General features: G+C 49.7%; 4 protein-coding genes across 4 annotated transcripts; 1 reads left to right on the top strand and 3 right to left on the bottom strand.

Moving 5' to 3' along the window:
* Window positions 1-2,799: 2,799 nt before the first annotated feature.
* BCR38DRAFT_449201 (Alpha/Beta hydrolase protein) lies at window positions 2,800-4,645 on the bottom strand. The gene is made up of 4 exons (XM_040861271.1): window positions 3,970-4,645; window positions 3,797-3,904; window positions 3,693-3,742; window positions 2,800-3,632 (listed from the first exon to the last, which is right to left on the bottom strand). Exons 1-4 carry the CDS (start codon window positions 4,193-4,195, stop codon window positions 3,060-3,062), a joined length of 957 nt encoding a protein of 318 aa, XP_040710713.1. The 5' UTR covers window positions 4,196-4,645; the 3' UTR covers window positions 2,800-3,059.
* Window positions 4,646-5,111: 466 nt separating this feature from the next.
* Window positions 5,112-6,739, bottom strand: BCR38DRAFT_354367 (uncharacterized protein; the record flags this gene model as incomplete). The annotated part of the gene is made up of 4 exons (XM_040856878.1): window positions 5,112-5,855; window positions 5,932-6,135; window positions 6,195-6,393; window positions 6,447-6,739. 4 exons carry the CDS (start codon window positions 6,737-6,739, stop codon window positions 5,112-5,114), a joined length of 1,440 nt encoding a protein of 479 aa, XP_040710712.1.
* Window positions 6,740-7,063: 324 nt separating this feature from the next.
* BCR38DRAFT_83212 (uncharacterized protein) lies at window positions 7,064-8,135 on the bottom strand. Its single transcript, XM_040865684.1, has 2 exons — window positions 7,845-8,135; window positions 7,064-7,783 (listed from the first exon to the last, which is right to left on the bottom strand). The coding sequence occupies exons 1-2, from the start codon at window positions 7,934-7,936 to the stop codon at window positions 7,291-7,293; spliced, it is 585 nt and encodes a 194-aa protein (XP_040710711.1). The 5' UTR covers window positions 7,937-8,135; the 3' UTR covers window positions 7,064-7,290.
* BCR38DRAFT_83228 (uncharacterized protein) lies at window positions 8,047-8,895 on the top strand. The gene has a single exon (XM_040865685.1). The coding sequence runs from the start codon at window positions 8,335-8,337 to the stop codon at window positions 8,806-8,808; it is 474 nt and encodes a 157-aa protein (XP_040710710.1). The 5' UTR covers window positions 8,047-8,334; the 3' UTR covers window positions 8,809-8,895.
* The last annotated feature ends 4,236 nt before the right edge of the window (window positions 8,896-13,131 follow it).

Raw genomic sequence — 13,131 nt, 5'->3', positions numbered from 1 at the left:
ATTTTTTACCTAGGCAGCGAGTCTTGTGAGAAGTTAAGCTGGGTTTTCCATTTGCCGTGGCCTTCCGAATTTGGTACTCACTCAAAGGGCGGACCAGAGATGGCACTTCTTGAATCAAAACGGAAGCAATACCCATCACCACCATTCAGGTCACTAGCAAAGGGGTCTCCTTGCTTTCCCAGATGGATCTGCTGCGCATTGTGACCTAGAGGTTGGCGAAATAAATAACCACTTGGTGGTGGCTTTCGTAGGCTAGGAGTTCAACTGAAGGCGTGGCCGAGCCTTTTGCTATTTTTGGTTTTCATTTTTGAAGGATAAATTCCTTGATTTGACTGCTTCGTAGCAATCCAGGATGTCTTCTTTATTTATAATGCCGTTTGTTCCCCCGTAGCTAACTTGGTTCTTCTGGCCGTGGCGTTGCAAGGCTTTGAAGCAATGTAGCCCCTTCCCTTACCAGTCTTGATCTCCAACAACTTTAATTCAGTTGATCAGAATATTCAAATATATATATACAAGAAATCTGCCGGACTACCAAATAGATTACGTGGGGCCGATGCTACACCTGTGTCCAATAACCTGGCCATAATCCATCTACCTCTATGGAGATCTACTCGGCTTGCCGTCTGCATTATGTATTCTTAGCACTCAGAGAACATACGGTCTTGATTTTTGGAATTATGCTCTCCCGTATATGTTGCTTTATACCCCATAATAGCCTTTCGGTCTGAATGTAGGCTCCAACTTGCCAGCGCTTCACCGATTGTCTCACTTCCCGCACTCTCTAGTCTATCCCATATGCCATAAAATCCACGAAAACCTTGAGGTAATAGCACTCCTCGTAGTCCTCCTCATTGTCCTGATCAGAATTTTCCCAGCGGGCCTCGTCCTTGTTATCCGAGTTCACATGGAAGGCCTTAGCAGCGGCAGTGTGCAAGGTCTCACGCATCCATTCTGCAATGCCATATCTTGCCTTCCCCATACAAGCAAGCTGTACCTGTAAGTTCTTTAAACTCAGAAGCGAACTTTCGAGCCGCTTCTGAAACGGCGACGCCCAGTGTCAGGCTGATTGTTCCTTGAGTTGTTCTTCTTGCAGTCCGGCTCGAACATTTGGACAAACTTATGTTTTGCCATCTTGGGGGAGAAGGGGCCCATTTGTATCAACCATCAATCCGGCCAGGTCTGAATAGTACATAATACAGGCGCTCGGGCGTATTGGAAGTGCCTATGATGATCCTGCATCTCTGCAACCCGACGCCTTCCAGTACATTGAGGACATCTGAAGGCGTGCACTTCAAGTTGACACGCCGGGAGTTTCAGCGTTTACGCCTGCCGCCTCGGCCTTGTTGCTGCATGTCGCTTCAATGCCACTGCGTCGATGTTTTCGAGGAGAACGATGCGTCGAGGGTTCAAGTCCCGAAACAAGGTCGCTTGACATGTCGATTCTGTAAATATTCAAGTCGAACCTGCCAGCGATGGCAGCAGTCTGTGTGGGCTTTCCAGTAGCAGGCGGGCCATATAGTAGGTCACCCCGTCGGTATCGCACGTTACGTATGCAATTCGCTGCATAGTGGCTGGGTTTAGGTACCAGCCAACGTCATTCTTGAGGTCTTGCTTACACTGTCGTTCAATTGAATTATAGACAGTGGTCGAGATAACTCTGTCGGTTGCCTATGCCAGTAGCTCTTCCCAGCGACGCGTATTGCAAAGAGGGCTCAGCTTCTTTCATATCCGCTACCCTTGTCTCTTTGTGACACGCTCGGCATGTCTCAAGAATCGTTAGATTGGCTCTCGTGAGCGCCCAAGACATGTAACCATCTGTTTTACTAACGATGCCATTATTTACTCTCTCAAGAGCATTGTACCAGCGACAATGATGGGAATACTGGGCTGGGGTAGTAGTGCACTAGGCGTTCTTCCTCCTCGTAGTTATCGTAATCATTATTCAGAGGACTTTGGTACATCTGACCATGATGTTGCCTTGGTGACCAGAACTGTGCCCCAATTTGGGTAGTATTTATGACATCGTCTTCCGACCTGGCAGCTTCTTCTTCTGCGGTGAACAATTCGATATCTTCTGATATCTTATTGATATTTCTTCTACAATAATCGCGGTTCCTATAGAGAACGGTACTGGATCATATAATAGGAGGAACCCAAAATGTGTGGAGCTTCGCACGCATTCTTTTGGCGATCTGACATGCTGGTTACTTCGACTTTGAGAATATGATCTGCAACCGAAGTAGCGACATGGCCTCTGGGATCATTTCAGGATGGGACGAAACCCGATTTCGTGAAGACCTGCGAATCCAACGCCAGAGAATGAAGTAGATCGTTTGAACGTATTCCAATGCGGCCTGTCCTAATCCTGCATTACCCAGCAAAGACTAAAGTTGGGTAATTCAGAACGGCCACAGAGGGATTTAATTGTCTGGCGTCCTGCGCGATGTAACAACAGGTCCGAAGATAGCGCCGTAGCTAGTCCAAGTCGATAGCTTCTTCTTGGATGCTTGGTGGAAGGCAAAGCGAATATTGAGACGGCGGTAGTGATCTTGAAGACGGGATGGAATCGTCAATCGTAGTGGCGAGGTTGGTTCCAATGGAATTAACGCATCAATGATGGCTGCGCCTACGGCGGTTTGGTGCGAGAGCAGTGAAGTAGGCAGTCCCGAAAATTTGGACTATACAAAATATTAGGGCGAATATAGTATGTTCAGGATGTGGCCGAAGCGCGAAGCGATATGTCACAAAATGAACCACTTTCAAGGTAGAGATGTAGGCCATTATTTCTGTAAAATCGTCGTCCCATTCAAATCTTACAGAAGTTCTGCAGCTGCCTACTCCGTACGCTGTCTACTCCCTACTAGAGTGATGTCTCAGAAAACTTGGCTCCTATAGCGTACAGAGAGCGATCCTTTGAGAAGTAATGAATACAACCAGAATCTTCTAAAACAAGGGAGGAGAACGTCACTGCTATCAGGGAGTTAAAGCTCCATGCTATGTGAAAAACAATAAAAATAACATGCCAGCTCCTTCAAGTCAGCTTGTTCTACTCAAGTGCCTCACTTCTTGCCAGACCGGTGGGCCTTCCTCAAAGCCTGAATGGAATCCTCGTCATACTCCTTCTTCTGTGCCATAGTTTCATAGAACATGAACAAATGCGGACACCCCAAGTACCTCTTGAAAGTGACCTTAGTGCCCCCAGCAACAAGCTTCATCCCATATGCCTCGCCCTCGTCCCTCAGTGGATCACACTCCCCCGTCCTGATGAATGTATCGCACAATCCACTCCAGTTCTTGGCATGGAGCGGACCAATCCACCACTCGGGAACCAGAGCCTTCCGCTCCTCCAGCTTATCGCGCGGGAAGCACAGTTGCCCGAACCACTCGATGCGACCCCAGCCAAGAATGGGTCCGTCATGGAAATCGTGGAAGGACTGGAAGGGTGACTCAGAGTAGGACATGAACAGGAAGTCGTTCTCTGACGGAGGAACGGTAGCCATGCATAGTCTCAGGGGTATGCCGGCGTCGCGGGCCATGTGCTGGATGATGATGCTGATGTGGCCGCCGGCAGATATTCCGCCGATGGAGACAGATTCTGGGTTTATGTTCAAGTCTTTGGCTGAATTTCGAACCTGAAATGGTTAGTACTTTTGGGGGAAGAGTGGTAGTATACTCAAGGCTCGGTGTCTTACCCATTGTAACGCGGCCCAAGCGTCTTCAATGCCCTTGCCCCAAGCCGACTCTGATGCGTTTGTATTAGCCGAGTTGCGAAATACACGGACGGCTCTGATCTTACCGGGACAATGGCGATAGTTCACATCCACCACCACAACCCCAGCCCCATCCCGCAAACTCAAACAGAGCGAAGACTCCGTCGTCAAGTCACCCAACACAAACCCACCGCCTACGATCTCACCATGTCAGCAATGCAGTTCTCCAAATTCCCAATCCAGCCAAATCGAAACGCACCATGGAAGTTCAAATGCACCCCGTACGGCCCTATGCCATGCACCGCTGAATCGGGATGATACACCTTGACCGGCACCTTCGCGCCATCCTCGGATGCCACCTCATAATCCGTAACTCGCTCCCATCCCGTGACGTCCTTAGCCCACGGAGGAGCGAACCTAGACGGGTTCGCGCGGACTTCGGACAAGGGGTGCTGTTGCACAGCGGGAATGTCCGAGTTGGCCATCGAGAGGACGCACTCGACAGCCTTGGGGTCGTACTTGGCGAGGATGTGAGGCAGGAAGATGTCCTCGGCCTTGACTGTTTTTTTTGCGTCTGACGCCATCGTGTCGTTATGGTTGCCCACTTTCGGGTCTGGTACAGTAGCTTTTGATTGACTTCTGGTATGTTCGGCTCCGAGACTAAGTATGGACGGGGTCGTCTGGCACTTGAAGAAAGATGCTGTTGTGAAAGCTTCCTTGTCAGCAAAGCAGAATGAGGGATGATAAGGGAACGAGGAAGGCAATTCACTTCAAATAGGCACAGCAACACAATAACTGGCGTCACATTAGGTGGAGTCAACGTAGTTGTTGCTACTACTGCGACCCCGCATCCGAGGTATCCCGTTGGTAAGGTTGTCGATCCTACAGCACTGCCTGCCACATCATAAAGGTTTCTACTTATTTTAGTATACGCCTAAATCAACTTCCTACAGCGGGACCAAATAGAAGCAACCAACCAGGTGAAACATGCTAGCTTTATAGAATTTGCCTGGAAATAAGACAGAACCACCCCCCTCCCCTGGTCCCAAGCCTCACAATTCGGCCACCCAACCAAACACAACTCGTTCACACTCGTTCGTATGATATCAACTCTGTTCTCATCGCTGAACCTGGTTGCCGATTAAACATATGGATAGCCTGGAGAGTATCTACTTATGTCTCTTTTGTATCATATACAGACGCACACTTCCAAGCACAAATATGCCTTATTAACGGCGTCAGTGGGTATACCCTCCGCTTGTATTCAAGTCCCAACAAAAATAAATCCCGAAAGCAGTCGCCGTTTTATGATGGGCCTTGTACACCAAGTGTCCCATGTCCCCAACACCCCATGCTTCCTGTCCCTTACCCATTGTCCCTGTTTTACCCGTTTTCCCCAACTTATAAGCTCGTAAATGACCCGTCCCTCATGACCCTCATCGTACTTGACGTCACTGAGCTGTCTGGAAGCGATACGTCATCTCTCCCTTTCTGTATGCGGTCCCGGCCACCAATCCTCCGCTCCAGCTCAACGGCCCTTTCCCTCTCTGTGCGCGCGGCAGTTGCAGCCTGATGTCCACGCGGCAGGCCCTTCCACATGTCCCATCGCAGCCGCACCTCCTCTCTAAGTGTCTTCCAGCTCGTCGTGAAGAAGATGAAGGTGTTCCACACGCCTTGCAGCGGCAGAACGATACCACTGGCGAGGTTGAGTCCAAAACTGGCCGTACCCGGATGGATCACATCGTGGACGCGGTTGATGGAACTGGGGGTCCAAGTGACGAGAACCGATATAGCAAAGACGAAAGATGTACGCAGATAGGCGAGCTTGACGGGGTCCATGTGATTGAACTTGGAGCACCATCGGTTGTAGGCGTGACTGAAGCGGGTCCAGAACGGTCGCTTCGGCACCGGGTCTGCCGTGATGCGTGTCACCGTGTGGTACGGATTCAGCGACGATGGTTGGTGGCCAAGTCCAAGTTCCGGGAACGACTGGTTCTCCACAGGCCCATCAAACCAGTTTACAGTCGCGGCGCTGGGCGACTTAGGCCCATCTCCACTGCCACAGGCGTGGGTGTGATGGACTGTTGTGACTTGTGTTACCTCAGTAGCAATACGACCCATAACCGCAGCATTCGTGAAGAGGTTCTACCCAGCATGCTTCCGTTAGACAAGGCGACCGAATTGATGGTGGAGAACCTCAGGGGGGGGGGGGGCACTGTACCTTTTCTCCCGAATCGCGCTGGTCTGGGGGATCTCGCGTCGCAGGGTTACTAAGCGACAAATTACGAAGCTGATTCCGCTGGTTGAAGACGTAGTAGCCAACCGAGATGTAAATGCAAGCCGAAAGCGTGATGCAAACCCATATGGGGAGGTAGTAGGTGTAGATGCGCAGGTTGCTCCAATCTTTGTCAATCCAGCACCAGATCTGGGAAGCTGTCAGCCTTGTCCCTCATGCGTGTCAGAAGGCGCAAGGGATGAATCTACCGTTGCATTGCCGTAAACCCCGCCACGACTATCACGAACGAGGATCAACCATAGCGCTGGGATGAAGGGCACTCCGTAGCAGACGAAGAAGTAGGCCCACCAGTATCGTAGGAAGCTGTTCGGATTTGCAGCAAAGAAAAACACCATGTAGACGTTGACGGCCATGGCAAAGGACCACCATGGATCTGATTGCATAAACCTGGCGTGTCTCGTCAGTAAAACGTAACTAAAGACCGTTGGGGATTTACTCACAGTTCAAACATGAAAGCTTGAGCCTGGCACAAGTGACTTTCCTCTCCCTGTGTGACCCCACTGTATCCTATCAAGCAGGCGGCACTAGCTCCAAGATTGGCGATGGATGCAAATACTATGAAAGTATTGGGTACTGAACGAAGGCGTTTGAACGCGGCGAAGGCGAAGAAAATCAGGAGAACCCCTATGATCGAGAGCGCGGCGCCGGTCCTCTCGAAAACGACAATGATGTCTATTTGCCCTCTCGTGAAAGGCGACGGTTCCGCCGGAAGGTCCTCGGGGCCCAGGCCCATAGGATTGTTGACCGAAGACATTTTTCTCTGGGTTTGCCAGTCGCAGTTGCAGTTGCTTACGACTAGATCGGACGACGTAACAATGGGTGGTGGTTGAAGGTGCTACCTTGAATTGGAACTTGCCAAACGGCCCTAAAAAGAGTTCTAACGAGCCGATGGGGGGTGACAACAGTCGCAGGAAATTCCGAGCTACGAGCGCCTGAATAGGTTCACGGCAAGAACCGAATCGAGGGCGTGGAGCTGAGCTCTGTGCTGCAAGTCAAGATGCTAACCGCATCACGCAACCGTAAAGTACTGCAATCGATACGGGGATTGGGCCGAGTAACTGATGCCGTGACAGCGTGACCGTAGCCAAGCTTCTAGAGCTGTGTGACGAGGGACAGCCTATGTGCGAAGCGGCCGGAGTCGAACTGTTGCGCCAAGGTGAATGTCGGGTGACGATAATTACCAATAAATATGTAGCGTACTTGTCTGGAGTTCACCTCGGTTGGTACTGAAGTGAGACGGGGTGGTTGGCAGTCCAGGGCCGGGGAAGGTTTGGCAAAGACCAATTAATGATGTATGCAAAGGCGAAGGGAAGGATACTCAAGAAATAGGACGAACTGGTTGTGGTTAGGAAGCGAAGTGAATAGGTTCGGGTCTCGAGTGTCTGGCTGGGTTGGACCAGCGAGGACCAGGTTAATGGGACTTGGGTCGTCGTCAATTAAGCTTACGATGTGTGTAGCCGCACCTTCGTTTCCCCGTCTGATATAGACAATGGAGTCACCAACTTCTCTAGCATCTGCAGGCCGAAAGGGGAGAAGGAGAGATTCAGGGAAAGACGATGCACCAATTGGCTCCCAGGCAAGCCGGCCATGCGCCTTAACATTACCTGCTGATCTTGACGAAAGGGACACTCCATTTGCTTTCCTCCCTCGAGGCTGAGGGGGGGGGCCCGAGTCGCTTTCCGCTTCCCATACTTCGTTACACGATGCGACGCCTAACGGCCGGGGAAGTGGACAGCCGTGACACAAAATCATGTCTACAAATGAAGCCAGGAGCAGTCTTGGACGTTAAGCGACTTGCAACTCATGAAGAGTGGCCTGTTTCATGGGGGAAAACTCACATACAAACCTCCATGTCACTTGCGTGCCAGCCAGTCACGGATTGACAAGATCGCAGCGGCAAATCGAGCACCCATATGCTGAAAATCCGCATTCAGGTATCAATACAGGGCTCGGCGCCAGGTAAAGTTTGTAGCTGGCCAACGGGAAAACCGGGTTGTTGTTTGCAGCTGGACGGCAACAAAAATGAAGGTCGCCCGGCGGGCTGCGACGGCGTCTTCCCACCTATTCAAACATGGAAAATATGTCGTGATTGACGCGATCGACCACTTGCTCGCAAACGCATTCGAGGCTGGTCGTGGATGTGAAGTCGATGCTGCAGCAGCTGCTGCACCTCACCAGCATCAGTTCAATGATCGTCCCAGGGAGCCCTCGACGGCAGAGCGGTAGAGCGGAATCCATCTCGCAGACTCGCATGGGTCCCTCGACGTTTCCCCACGCGGACATGGATCTTGAGATTGACATGAGTGCAGCCCTAGTCTGTCACTTGTGATGAAAGATTTTTCTGGGGGTGTATTAAGTGTGGTGTGCAGGGCTCTATTTGCCCCATCGACACACACACTTGATCAACAAAAAGGCTCTCCTTGCTTCCACAGCTTCATCGCCAATGGCCCAGTCCAAATTAGCCTCCCACCTGAATGTGCACCGGATGGCCACTTTGGCAACCTCCACAGCAGAGAAGTTGGGTGGGGTCAGACACGTTGCAACGGAAGAGACATTTCTCACTTTGAGAGTGCTGCTATCGAGATTGCAAGGTATTCCATGGGGAGGGAGCGGGGGTTGCTGTTTGTTGCACTGCAGGTGGCACCACCAATCGTTCCTTCCACTGATATTGATTTCTTGGATCTACACGGCTGTGTACCGCAGACGAGCGCTGACCAACGCAGACTCGAGAACAGAACCAACCAAACGCCGCAGTGTCCTCAGTCACCGCCGAAACTCCAATTATCTAGCGGCAGAAGCTGACTTCCATTTTATGGGAAACTGCAGTCTTCAGCAATCGTGTCTCGCCACTTCCTGATTATGTTTTCCCAAGACATTTTCGGTTATTATGGAGGTAATGGAGCGGATCGAGCAGACGATCAGTTATTCCAAACGACAGTGGAGTCGGCATCTCGGCCGACAAGACGACATGAAAAAGTCACATCATGCATTCATAGATATTGCAGAGTAGCTGGGCCTCGAACAAACGCTCCGCCCCTAAGACATTAGCGTTTGCGGCCACCAATAGTTGACGTTGGGTTTGCCATTGGTCCTCCCCGTTCGACCGCTTGGTACTTTACCAGCACCACCCGTGGTACCATCCTGGATGTCCTCCTGCACTTCTTGGAACCCTTGCGTCATGATATGACCGGGTTCCCATTCATGATCTCAAATCAGGACCAGTCGTACGAAATGAAGAAAGCCACTGCCCAGCTTCGTGGTTTGGCTCGCTTCTGACTTTGACAGGGCCCTGGATCACTTCGGGTCCCCTGATTTACACCAATTTCGTCACCCAGCCCTGCCCTATCCGTGTATCCAATGTACATGTCGGCTCTGTTGCGTCGCCAAGAGCTCGAATTTGTGTGTGATGCCAGCTTGGTTCAAGCTTCTGAGAGCAAAGACCAGAAAACATTCACCGCGCCGCGGCTTTTACGGCCAACCTCCTTGCATGTCTAAAGCACGCTGCTAGACGTTTCGTGGTTTTTCATGTCGGAGTATGTTTGAGAAAGCATAACCATGACGATAAAAACCCTTCAAGTTTGCCCGTACAAGCAATACGGTGACAATCACCCAAGCCAGATGACCGACTTCAGTCTTTACCGTCGAGATGGGGCCGATGCTCAACCCCAGGCATCCCGGTTGAACGTGTCTCAACATGGAAACATGATGTAGAGACCTGTGCTCATTCCATTTCCATTTCCATTTTCATTTTAAAGTTGTATACCGCGATGTTTTAAGACACAACTTCGTTCCACGGTGCTGAACTCATATATCAACGGAGACGTTTTCTCTACATAGTGGCCGAAAGCATATTTTGGAGCTGAAAAATGCATGGGCCGCACAAGATACTTCTGCAATAAGCACGAAACCATGAAAACCCCCCCACAAACCAAGGACATAACACTTGCAAACCTTGTGTATCCATGTTTGACTACGGGCCGTTCAAGCGCGACGTTGCCGCCAACCCGCAATATGGCCCGCCACACCGAAGTTCGGAATGCGGCATGATCAATGCCACAAGACTTGGGCCGTTTTTGAGGAAACGCAAGAGTGGGCCCTCATATGCTACTGGGTAGCAGACAGATGGCATGATAGGGTAAACAGTGTCCCCAAATGGGGTGACCAGGTCATGTCTGTCTGTTGGAATATCGTTCTATGATTTAACCCCACCCTATTTCACCCTGGGTGGGCTAGGCCACGCCTTACCTAGTAGACTAGTAGAGGCACAAGAGACACGTGGAGGTAGGCATGTTCTCGCAGAGAGCATCATCAGATATCTGCAAGAGACTCGCCACCTCGGGCTCCATGCCATGGCAGGTGACATGTGTGCATACTCGGCCACACCGTTCCGACTAGAGCTATACCTGACCCCAAACCATGGACTTGCATGTACAGAACTGCTGAATCAGCGACAAAAGATTCTCTTGCATAGACTCGAAAAGGCCACAAGGAATGCAAGAATGTTTCGTGTGCCGAGCTTGACATGCAGAAGTATCAAAGAAAGTCAAGAATACATGGGCTGAAAATAGTATAGGGGCTTCTGGACGGCGTCAACGGCCCGAATGGCACTGGCACTACGGTCCCGACATCAGCAAACCATATTCTCTGTGGCGGATTTCTAGTCTGTCCAACAATTTGACAATTGCTGAAGTAATCAGCCCATATAGACGTTGTCGACAGGAATGATCGGCGCCACGCCGCTAGTAGCAAACATTGGAACATATAGTGAGCTGCCTCATTGTGGATGCCTGGAGAACAACTATCTGCAAATTTCCAAACGAGCTGCGACACGACTAGACTAGATCCTTGTTGTGGCGATGAGGAACTATCCAAGTTTCTCCTGGAGTCTTGGAACACCGTACATGTACTTATCTGTTGGTAAAACTTATACACCAAGCCGCACCGCATAGTGTCCTGTTGCTTGCTTGCTGTGGTCCAACTATGACATGCCAGTGGTCTGGATCGATCGATACGCGTGATGTGCGCAAAATATTGCTTGCTTGAAAGGATCATGTGTATCAATGGCCGTCATGAGTCGTGGTGGTCACGTATGCAGATCCGCGGACGGATGTGTGGCTCAAACTGGCCCAAGCTCTTGTTTGTAACACGAGTTGGCTCAAACTGGCCCAAGCTCTTGTTTGTAACACGAGTTGCCTCGTGGTGTTTGAATCTCTTCAAGTTTCTATTTGATATATCTTTCTTCGTTTCCAATGACATTCAGCTTCGAGGAAAGAACCTCGATAAGTAGCAGTAAGACAAAATCTCATGGTGATTCCTTCCACGTGCCCATGGCTACGATGGGATTTTAGTGATTCTACCGCCAAGATGACATGGTGCTTGTACCAGTTCCTCTAGGAGGCTGGTGAAAACATCAGGAGGCGACCGGTTAGTTGCTCAATTCTAATACGAGAAGACAAATACCAAAATCGTTGGAATGGAGCTTATTACTCAAAGATTTCTGCAACACTCCTGAATTACTTCCCCCTTTATGTCTTTCGCGTAGCCTGTGTGCTTTTTGAAGCGAAATATCGTATACACAACCACTGCCAATCTCAAGCGCATCTTGTTACGTGCAGCTTCAGACCACGTAAAAGTAGCGAAATGATTTGCAAACATCAAGCTTCAGCTTGGGATCGAATACTACGACTCAAGTGCTCAACTCGGTTTTGTAGGCTCTCGCTGCCTGTAGGCCGGGATTCTTTGCTCCAGGTTTTGCTTGTCAGATATAAAATCTCTACGTACAATAGTGTACAAGAAGCCGGATGCTCTAGATCCCCCCTTCACATAATTGGAGGTTCGTAACACGCAGAACCCCCAATGGCGCCCTCCGATTTGTGGCGTTCGCAGTCAAGCTAGAGTAGTTCTATGATACCTGTCTTCGAAAACTAGTCTATCAAGTGATCAGTGGCTAGTAGTCGCAGTCCACTAGTCGCCGTGCCACGAGGCAGCCACCTCGTTTTTAGTTCCGAAGAAGCCATGTATCACAACAAAATTTTCGTCTCAGCCCATGTCTGGAAACGTCTCTTCTTCCTATTGGCTACGGGTTCAATGTGGCGTTGTATAGTCGTCCCAAGTGCTTGGAGCTTTATCATCGCAAGTCATGGTAGTTAGCTGGACTTATACGATATCGGGTACCGCAGATTAGATCTTATTTCACAACCAATAATTCAGGTAGGACATCCGAACGCGTGCATAAAGGTGGAGAACAAAGAGAAAAGGGGCTGGCTGCAATGTCGGAATTCGGAATATAGAATGATTGCGCCTTACATGACCTCGTTAACATGCTTCCTGACATTAGTCGAGGTTATAATTGTTGAAACTATAAACTAAAGTCTGATTATTTATCTTAAAATCTCTCATCATACTCAAGACTGTGGTAATGTGCTGTTAAGCTCGAAATCTACTTTGTGTGTGCGCCTATAAAGCAATAAAACTTGATGAGTAGATGCTAAATCTATATAAATGGATGACGTACGACTTCAACATGTTCGTATGGCATCAATTACGACGAAAGAGATGCCGAGATTTTGGATAGAGGTAAGTTCTTGAAAAGGCATTCTGCATAACCCCTGGATGCAACATAGAATCTGCCTCGGAAGAATTTTACTCCATCACGGTGTCTGGGGACCATATCGTTAAGGAGTGTTAGTTGAAGCTAAAATATTGATAAATATAAGTAACCGCCACTTCCATGTGACGGTTTCGTTAGAAACGTTGAAATTACGTGACCCCTTACTGCCAAAATCTAAGAGAACCCATGGGGAATCTCCATACGTGGCCAGTCTACCGACTTGCATCAATGATAGCCTTCACACGCCGAATGAAAGTTGATACTATTTCCACAGCCTTCTCTGCATTGACTTATGTTGACCTCACAACTCGCACTGCATCCGTTAAGTGGGCAAAAAATACGACTCAAATGACACGGCAAGCAGGCTCAACCTGCTCTACACAGTCACAGGTTCCCCGGAGTTCTGACGACTACCGAAAACCCATCTTGCCTGTCTCTTGAACGAATTATAAATTCACGCCATAATGCATCTTTCTCACTGCAAATCACCGGTAAATGGCGCCCAAACGAGGGCC

Source organism: Pseudomassariella vexata, assembly GCF_002105095.1.
Source record: "Pseudomassariella vexata strain CBS 129021 chromosome Unknown BCR38scaffold_19, whole genome shotgun sequence".
In the NCBI taxonomy this organism is placed as follows: domain Eukaryota; kingdom Fungi; phylum Ascomycota; class Sordariomycetes; order Amphisphaeriales; family Pseudomassariaceae; genus Pseudomassariella; species Pseudomassariella vexata.
This window is presented reverse-complemented; position numbering and strand designations above follow the sequence as displayed.

Bases quoted from the DNA above. Each gene is read 5' to 3' on its own strand.
- BCR38DRAFT_449201 (XM_040861271.1), bottom strand. From the start codon at position 4,195: ATGGCCAACTCGGACATTCCCGCTGTGCAACAGCACCCCTTGTCCGAA. The intron at 3,905-3,969 runs GTGCGTTTCGAT...GTGAGATCGTAG, and splicing joins GGTGCATTTGAACTTCCATG to GCGGTGGGTTTGTGTTGGGT. The intron at 3,743-3,796 runs GTAAGATCAGAG...CAAACGCATCAG, and splicing joins GAACTATCGCCATTGTCCCG to AGTCGGCTTGGGGCAAGGGC.
- BCR38DRAFT_83212 (XM_040865684.1), bottom strand. From the start codon at position 7,936: ATGCGGATTTTCAGCATATGGGTGCTCGATTTGCCGCTGCGATCTTGT. The intron at 7,784-7,844 runs GTGAGTTTTCCC...TTAACGTCCAAG, and splicing joins AGTGACATGGAGGTTTGTAT to ACTGCTCCTGGCTTCATTTG.
- BCR38DRAFT_83228 (XM_040865685.1), top strand. From the start codon at position 8,335: ATGAAAGATTTTTCTGGGGGTGTATTAAGTGTGGTGTGCAGGGCTCTA.